Below are 8,217 nucleotides of genomic sequence, written 5' to 3'. Positions count from 1 at the left end.
AAAAAAAAAAATCTCAAAAGGTGTTTTGCTGCCTTTCTACATGCAAATTGTTTACAATTTATGTCTTGGGCTAGTTACAGACAGAAGTTCTGTGAAACTGGAAAGTCCAGGCATACCACTCGAGAGCTGTGATTCTGGAGGCTGGTGCTGAAACTAGAGATGTTTTGTGGATGACTGAATTGGGATCATAAGATGTTAGTGCTTGTTCAAATCTTTTACTTAATGGTTAAATATACAGGCTTTGAAGTCTTTGATGTGACCTTAGGGACAACTTATTTATTTTTGCACCTCAGTTACTTCATCTGTAAAATGGAATAAATATTACCTATCTCATGTTGTGAAGGTCCACTATGATAGTCAAACCAGGTGCATGTAAAGAATTATTTAGCACAGAGTCTAGCACACTGAAAGGTGCCCAATAAATGTCAGCTTATTTTTGTTACAGCAGGAGAAACTGGGGTTCAGAGAGACTAAGTGGTTCACCTCTGGTCAGATGGTTAATTAGCTGCAGAGCCGGAATCCAGGTTCTAGGCTCTTTCTGTGAGGGAATGAGGGGCTCCTGCCAGTTTGGATCATGGCTAAAAGGCTTGGATAAGAAGGAGGCCAGTATGATAGGAACATATGACATCGTGGGTGTGATTAGGGTAAGGAAAGACAGAGGTATGTATTGGGGAGGAGATGTGGCTTCTGTTCCTGCCATCACACTGCAGAGTGAATGACACCTCTTAGCTACCCCAAAAGAATGGACCGAAAGAGAGCTGCAAACCTACCCTGCAATCAGGGACTTTTGGGGACCTCCTGCTGATCACCGGGGCGGACCCGCACATGAAGAAGTGCGTGTAAGAATTGGGAATCTCCTCCCAACTCAACTTCCCTGGGCATTCCAGGGTGTCACATGTCTCACCTTGAGTGATGGTGATGTTCACAGTCTCTGAAGATACATTTTTACTCCCAATAAGTCCCCTACAGAAGTAGGAGCCGCTGTCTTTGAGTGTGGCTTTTGGAATGTAGAAGTCAGAATTCTGATGAAAATACTTCCTGCCTTTGCCATTCTGTAAATACGTGACCTTATGCAGAAGAGTCTTCTTCCAGCTGTGACACCTCAGGTGAATAGAGTCTTCCTCCTTGAACACCCACCGAGGGGCCTGGAGCAATAGCCAGCCTGAAAGACACAGAGACACCCCAGGCCCAGGAGGCCTCAGCTCTCAGTGCAGAGCTTTGTGAAGGGGCCACGTACCATCCAGATCCTGGGACATAAGGGAAAGCCAGATTGGGAGTCAACCCTGCATAGCTCCCTTTGGGGAAGAGCTGATGGGGCCCTGCAAGAGAACTGAAGTCATACCAAGACCTTTGTCTAATGGGGAAGAGGGACACACACACACACACATGATCAACACACAGGGTTAGAGCAGAGAGACTAAGCAATGAGGTAAGTGAGAAGCAACAAAGGGCATATCTGCAGGATCCTTAAGTGCTAGACTTAGATTTGCTGTGGCAGGTGACAAGGAGTCACAGTAAGTTCTAGATCAGAGTAAAAATTGCATTTGAAAATGATGATTTTGTTGCCCTATTAGAGAAAAGGTAGATTTCAGAAGGAATAGGCAATCGAAGGAATATTGAAAGACTCTTGTGGCAGTCAGGAATAAGGTGACGATGGCCACGGAGTGGCTGCAGAAATTGTGAAGGAGAACTCAATGTAAACATCAGGAAGGGGAAGGGCATGACTGGTAGTGCTCAGAGTGGCAATTGGTGGTTTCTGAGGTGTCATGGGGCCTCGATGAGACCAACTTTATTACTGAGCATGGCCTTCAAGAGAGGAAATTCTTATATCGCCAGAGCTTATTCTCACAATCATGTCACCAAGTAATCAGACTTCACAGAGAGAGTACATGAAGTCATGGTCGGGAAAGGGCCTGAATAATTAAAAAATAATGATATTGTAGATAAATATTATAATGGCATAAGAAAATATTCATGAGACAATGTTAAGTTAAAAAAGCATAATACTTAAAATATTTTTAGAAGTATTATGCACAGAAAAAAAGAAGGGTATGCACTTACATGTTAATAGGGGCTTTCTCTGAAGGAGTGGGACCAAAGGACATTTTACATTTTTCCTGTTTTCTTTTATGTATTTTTGAAATTGACCCCAAATGGCTTTTGTAATAAGAACAAAATAAAATTTACTATAATTTTATTTTTTAAACCTACATTCTCAGGTTGAATTACTATAACTTTAAAAATCTACTACCTGATGCTAAACAAAATTGGTAGGACGTGTGTTGGTCATGATTCTCGATTTGCCAAACAGAAAGTAATCTTTATTACCTATTAAGATATATCGTTTATCAAAAGAAGCCATGTGCCTATCTATCCACTTACTTTTTCAGCAGAGAGATGAAACATTATTAGCATAAAGTCATGGTTAGTATATAGTCTGGTGGCCTTTGGAGGAACATTCTTGTTCCAATCTGTCCTGTCATGGACTCAGTGAATGTCCATATGTATATTCCTTCAAGTGATATTTCATCAAGCACTCACTATGTATGACACACTGCAGACTGGAGATACCCAGATGACTGGACATATAGTTCTCAGCCTCAAAGAATCTAAATCTAGACATAGAAACATAAATATTCAGAAATAATCACAATACCATATAATGAGTGCTACAATAGGCTAAGAATAAAGGACTGCAGGGCCGACTAGATTGGAATAAAGACATTCTGCCTGAAAGAAGTAAAAAATGCAGGCCAGGCGCGGTGGCTCATGTCTGTAATCCTAGTACTTTGGGAGGCCAAGGCGGGCGGATCTCGAGGTCAGGAGATCCAGACCATCCTGGCTGACACGGTGAAACCCCGTCTCTACTAAAAATACAAAAAATTAGCCAGGTGTGGTGGCACGTGCCTGTAGTCCTGGTACTTGGGAGGCTGAGGCAGGAGAATCGCTTGAACCTGGGAGGTGGAGGTTGCAGTGAGCCGAGATTGCACCACTGCACTCCAGCCTGGGTGACAGACAGAAACTATCTCAAAAAAAAAAAAAAAAGAAGTAAAAAATGCTCCTCAGAGGAGGCCATAAGTGAAATGGGTCCTAAAGGATGCTCAGAAGTTTACCTGGTGAAGCTAATTCTCATGATCACAGTTTAATATAGACTTGATTGGCTAGAGTTCTAAAGCCAGTTTCTAGAGCCAAGTTCAAGGCAAACTAGTAACTCCTAGACTTGATTTTTCTATGGCTTTCTCTTGGTAATTCCCCATTTTATTTGGCTGTAGGTGGACATCTCTTACCTAGCTAGAAATGGACATTCCTTCTTGTAGCTCTGCAGAGTGAAACCATGTCAGTTGAGTGGTACTATCAGAGGCCAAAGAGCCACAAAAATCAGTTTCAGAGGCCCAATTCCATGGAGCTTTCTTGCAGATCCACCTCTTGGTTTGTTCCACCCAAGGCTTGTTCCACCCATAAACATTGTATGAATGGAACAGCCATGGAAGTAGAGTTTGGTTTGCAGGGCGACACTGCAGGGACCAGGCTATGTGGTAAGATTGTAGGGACACCAGGAAAGACCCCTGCCTTCGAAGTGTTTTTCCTACCTGTGTCTGATGTCTATATTCTGTTAATAGTACACAAGCACTTTCATCTCATGATTAATGTGCAGACTGAACATGTATCTGCCTCTATCGGAAGAGATATCACATTACCAAATTTATACTTAAGTATAGGTTTGAGTATAGCATTGATGAGGAGAGAGAAAGATACAATGCTAGGCCACTAGGATTGCTTTGGGAGGTTGCTTAGGGCATTACATGTCTGAGAGTGAGAAGGAGATTGAGGTCCTAACACCAAATTCATAAATTTATTCAATAAATATTATTGGCCAGGTGCGGTGGCTCACGCCTGTAATCCCAGCACGTTGGGAGGCCAAGGCAGGTGAATCACTTGAGGTCAGGAGTTTGAGACCAGACTGATCAACATAATGAAACTCTGTCTCTATTAAAAATACAAAAATTAGCTGGATGTGGTGGTGGGCGCCTGTAATCTCAGCTACTCGGGAGGCTGAGGCAGGAAAATCACTAGAACCCGGGAGGCAGAAGTTGCAGTGAGCTGAGATTGTGCCATTGCACTCCAGCCTGGGTGACAGAATGAGACTCTGTCTCAAAAAATAAAATTAAAAAAAAATGAAAATAAATAAATAAATATTATTGAGCATCTATGCCAAGGCCTAACCTTCACATGACACATTCACACTGTATGCATTCCATATGGTGCTTCCTGAAATTGTGCAGTGCAGCAGTCCTATATCTATTGTCTCACAGGCTTTGACATTTTGCCCAAGACCTACTTAGAGCTAGGACTACAACCCTGATACCATTCAGTGGGACCACAGATCATCTCATCTTAGCTTTTATCTCTAAGAATATCATCTCTGGCTCTTCCCAAGTATTTCAGCACCTTTGTTTCACCCTTTATTGGTGATTTTCCTCTTTCCCTTCATTAACTCACCAATATGGACTTCCAGCTGCACCGGGTCACTGAGTGTGGAGAGGCTTGTCTGGCACCTGTACTCTCCACTGTTGTTGACTCTGGCAGCAGCAATGAAGTAGCTCGAGGTCTGGCTTGAGATGAGGCTCTCATTGTGAAACCACCGTGTGGAATTGTCCTCAGGGGAGTAGGCTCCCTGGCACTTCAGAGTCACACTGTCCTTCTCGAGCACCCTGTACCATTGAGGTTCCAGGAACACCACAGCCTTTGGGAGATCTTCTGAGGAGCCAAGAGAATATGGGGTGAGGACAGGGAGAGGAGCAGGCTCTACACTGCCATTCCCAGGGAACCTCAAACCTAGAATGAGCTCATTGCAAACCCATGCTTGGTGACTCAGTCTTAGAGCATCTTGGCCCCATTTTTGGCCTGGTCAGTATCTTGAGAAAAACTGGCCAGAGAAGCATAGGGCCAAGTTCTGCTGTATTGGAGGAACTATCCCTGCTAACCCCACGTCAGCATTTTCCCATTCAGCAAGCATTTCCCAATATCTTATTGCCACAATATCATATGTCCCCATACGTGCCCCACTGGGTCAATCCAAGACCATGAAGCTGACTTACCAGCCCGCATGCCAGCTGAAACTGCAAGAAAAAAGAGTAAATCAAATATTGAGTAGAGGCAGAGATCAGAGTGATTAGAATGTAGAGTGAGTTTAAAACTCCCCTGCCCTCCCCTGCCCCAGGAGCCCAGTGTTCCCAAGAATCAGGATGTTTCTAGTGGAAACCTTCTTGCTACCTGCTCTCTGGTCTCCAGTGTTCATGCCTCTTGCGCCACTGTCAACTCAAATCCCTATTTTCAACACTACTCCCTTACCCCTTGCTCCCTGTGCAAACTCACAAATTAAGCGTACAGGTTGAATTTCCCTGAACCAAGCCACAGAAACAGCCTCAACCCATATCCCCGCAAGAAAGAGTAAAAATTAAAAGTCATAGAGGAGAACACTGGAATGTCAAACTGAAAGAGACAGACCTTAGGGACCATCTAGTCCAAGCTCTTCGGTTCCACATAGTGATTCTGAGACCCAGAGGGATGAAGTGACTGGCCTCACTCATGAGTATGCCCCAATTGGAACCAGCATTCTCCTCATTTCTAGCCCTATCTTGGCTTGTCCTAGGAGCTCAATCCATGGCTATAGATGTAGTGAGGGGTCCCATCCCTTGGTGGGAGTCTCATCCCTAGCCCGAAAAGGGGTCTCTGCTGAACCCAAGGCATCTCGAACTTCTCCCTCAACCAGGGAGACCCTGACTTACCTAGAAGTAGCAGAGCAGTTGGGAGGAGCAGCTGCCACATGATGCCACGCTGGAGTGGACAAGTCACCACAGATATCCGGAGCCCTAAAGGGACCAAGCTGACTAGACAGGAGGAAGTAAACAGCCTTTCCCCAGCCTCTCCACCCATCTCTGTCACCCACCAGGTTCCTTTTCTTGAAACTTCATCTGACTTCTCAATCTGAAGGCTGGCAAGGGAGTCCCACCATAGAACAGGAACAGGAAGGAAAGAGCCTGGAGGCGAAGTGGGTGGGTCTGCCCCCTTTACTCCTCAGAGGTCTGCAGCTGAGCATCTGAGGGCACACGCAGAATCTACCGGAGAGTGCCCTCAGCCATCCCAGGTTGCTTGCCCCCATCTCCTGGGTTTGGATCCACCCAGCACCAAGAATGGGACAGCAAGACCCTGGGGATGAGATTCAAGGTGGGAGGAGCATTCTCTGAGGGCTTCCTTCATTTCACCTCAGAACTTCTCACTCTCCTGCCTGACCCAGACTCATTCATCTCTAGCCGAGGCCCTGCCTGCACACAGAAAGTAGTCCTTTCAAATCTTCTAGTCTCTGCCTCAATATTATCTCCACCCAGAGTTTCTTTCAAAATTCAAACTTCAAAATCTATATGCTCCTGGGATATGTAATCCACAGGAGCTACTGACTTTTTAGTGTGATTTAGTCATTAGATTTCCAGGTTAGAAGAAACCCAGGTCGGGGAGAGAAACGGGCCCTGGAAGAACGAGTCACCAGTGAAAGGCTGAAAAGATTACAGAAAAGGTGGGGGTGGGGAGGGGCGAGGACAGGAACTCTTTACCTTCCTCGTGCTTCCCGTGTGCTTCCCGTGTTACCCGGTTCTGCAGATTTAGCTCAGGTCCCTCGGGGCCACTGGATCTGGGCTAGTCTGTCAGCCTAGTAGCCGGGGCTCCAGGGCTCCTTACCAGAAAAGGTGGAGGAGGGTGGCCAGGAAGTGGGAGGGTTGTTAACCTCTTCTCTCCAGATTCTCCCCCGTACCCCCATGTTGTTGACTCTCACAATGGTCTAGGTCCCAGGCAGAAAAACCAGATGACTCTGCTTGATAGTGCCACTCCCCCAGTGGACTCCTGGACATCTGGGACAGGTCTCACCTGGCTTAGAAAAGCCCAGGAGGCGAGCAGCAGGCCCATGTGGGCACCTGATGCTTGTTAGGGGTGGAGTGGAGGCAGGGGCTGACACAGGTGATCGCAGACCTTTGCTTTAAATGAATGCTCTTTCTACTCCAGAGTGACATTAAAACCACTGCTCAGGTTTTGTTTTTATTTGTGTGTTTCATTTGGCTCCTGGGTGGAGTTAATTGATCCTCCCATTGCCATCCACGTACCCACCCCTCCCTGCACAGAGTCTTGTAGCAGCCCCTCCTCCACAGGCCCTTTGATTGGACAATGGAAATGAACCCAGGCAGCCATTCCAGTTCTCCCTCTCAAGTGACTCATGTACGCCTTGCAAAATCCAGACAAGTATCTGGAAACTTAAGTTCCTTGCTGTAGCACTTCAGATACTTATCTGGGAAACCTAAAGCAGAAACAATGCCTTCAGGGCTAAGGATGGTCTGTCTCTGAGGGAAAAGGTAGATATCCCTCAATTCTTTCTTCTTTTCAGATATCCACGTGGCTTTCTGCCACGTGACTTCTGATGCAAGGCCTTCACTTTGTTTTCCTTCTTTGAGGTCTTATTTTCTTATCTGACTCCTCTTTTGTCTGTGGCTCTCCAATGGAGGGAGGAATTCTTAGCTGCCAAAAGGGTGGGCTAGATAGGAAGAAGAGGAGAGAGCACAGGAGAAGAGAAAGGGACCGCAACAGAATGGGAAGCTTTCAGGGGGTTTTCATTGAGTGGTTGTTGAACAATTTTCAAATTGAGTGTTGTTGGAGTTGTAAGGGTTAATTTTACAGTAATGGATAAAATGCAAAATTTTGGCCTATGGTGGCTTATTGTAATCCCAGCACTTTGGAAGGCCAAGGTGAGGTGGAAGGATTGCTTGAGGCCAGGAATTTGAGACCAGCCTAGGCAACATAGCAAGACCCCATCTCTACTAATATATAATAATAATAATAGTCAGATGAGGTGGTGCATGCCTGTAGTCCCAGCTATGCAGGAGGCTGAGGCAGGAGGATTGCTTGAGCCCCGGAGTTAGAGGCTACAGTGAGTTATGTTCACGGTACTGCACTCCAGTCTGGGCAACAGAGTGAGACCCTGACTCTTGGGGGAAAAAAAAAAGCAAAATTTTTACAAAAGAGCAGATGGTCTTAGGATATCATATACTGAAGTGTTTGTCTTCATGTTTGCTTTTCTTTCTTCTCCTTCTCTTTTTCTTCCCTCCCCTCTTCTTCTCTCCTTTTCTTATTGGAAGGCCAGGCACAGCAGAAGTTTCTGACTATGGAGGTCAG

General features: G+C 45.6%; 1 protein-coding gene across 9 annotated transcripts in view; it reads right to left on the bottom strand.

The window, feature by feature from the left end:
• The window catches only part of LOC105551010 (low affinity immunoglobulin gamma Fc region receptor III), a 9,049-nt gene extending 2,326 nt beyond the window's left edge, over positions 1-6,723 (bottom strand). Inside the window, exons 1-5 of one of the 9 annotated variants that reach the window (XM_011996121.1) lie at positions 6,612-6,723; positions 5,790-5,891; positions 5,100-5,120; positions 4,501-4,758; positions 905-1,162 (exon numbers count right to left, since the gene is read on the bottom strand). In XM_011996121.1, the coding sequence (XP_011851511.1) occupies positions 905-1,162; positions 4,501-4,758; positions 5,100-5,120; positions 5,790-5,829 (577 nt within the window). In that variant the 5' untranslated portion in view covers positions 5,830-5,891; positions 6,612-6,723. The other 8 variants (XM_011996122.1, XM_011996123.1, XM_011996118.1 and 5 more) reach the window with 8 other exon arrangements.
• Positions 6,724-8,217: the final 1,494 nt, after the last annotated feature.

The sequence above is a fragment of the Mandrillus leucophaeus genome, unplaced genomic scaffold (genome assembly GCF_000951045.1).
Source record: "Mandrillus leucophaeus isolate KB7577 unplaced genomic scaffold, Mleu.le_1.0 Scaffold502, whole genome shotgun sequence".
In the NCBI taxonomy this organism is placed as follows: domain Eukaryota; kingdom Metazoa; phylum Chordata; class Mammalia; order Primates; family Cercopithecidae; genus Mandrillus; species Mandrillus leucophaeus.
This window is presented reverse-complemented; position numbering and strand designations above follow the sequence as displayed.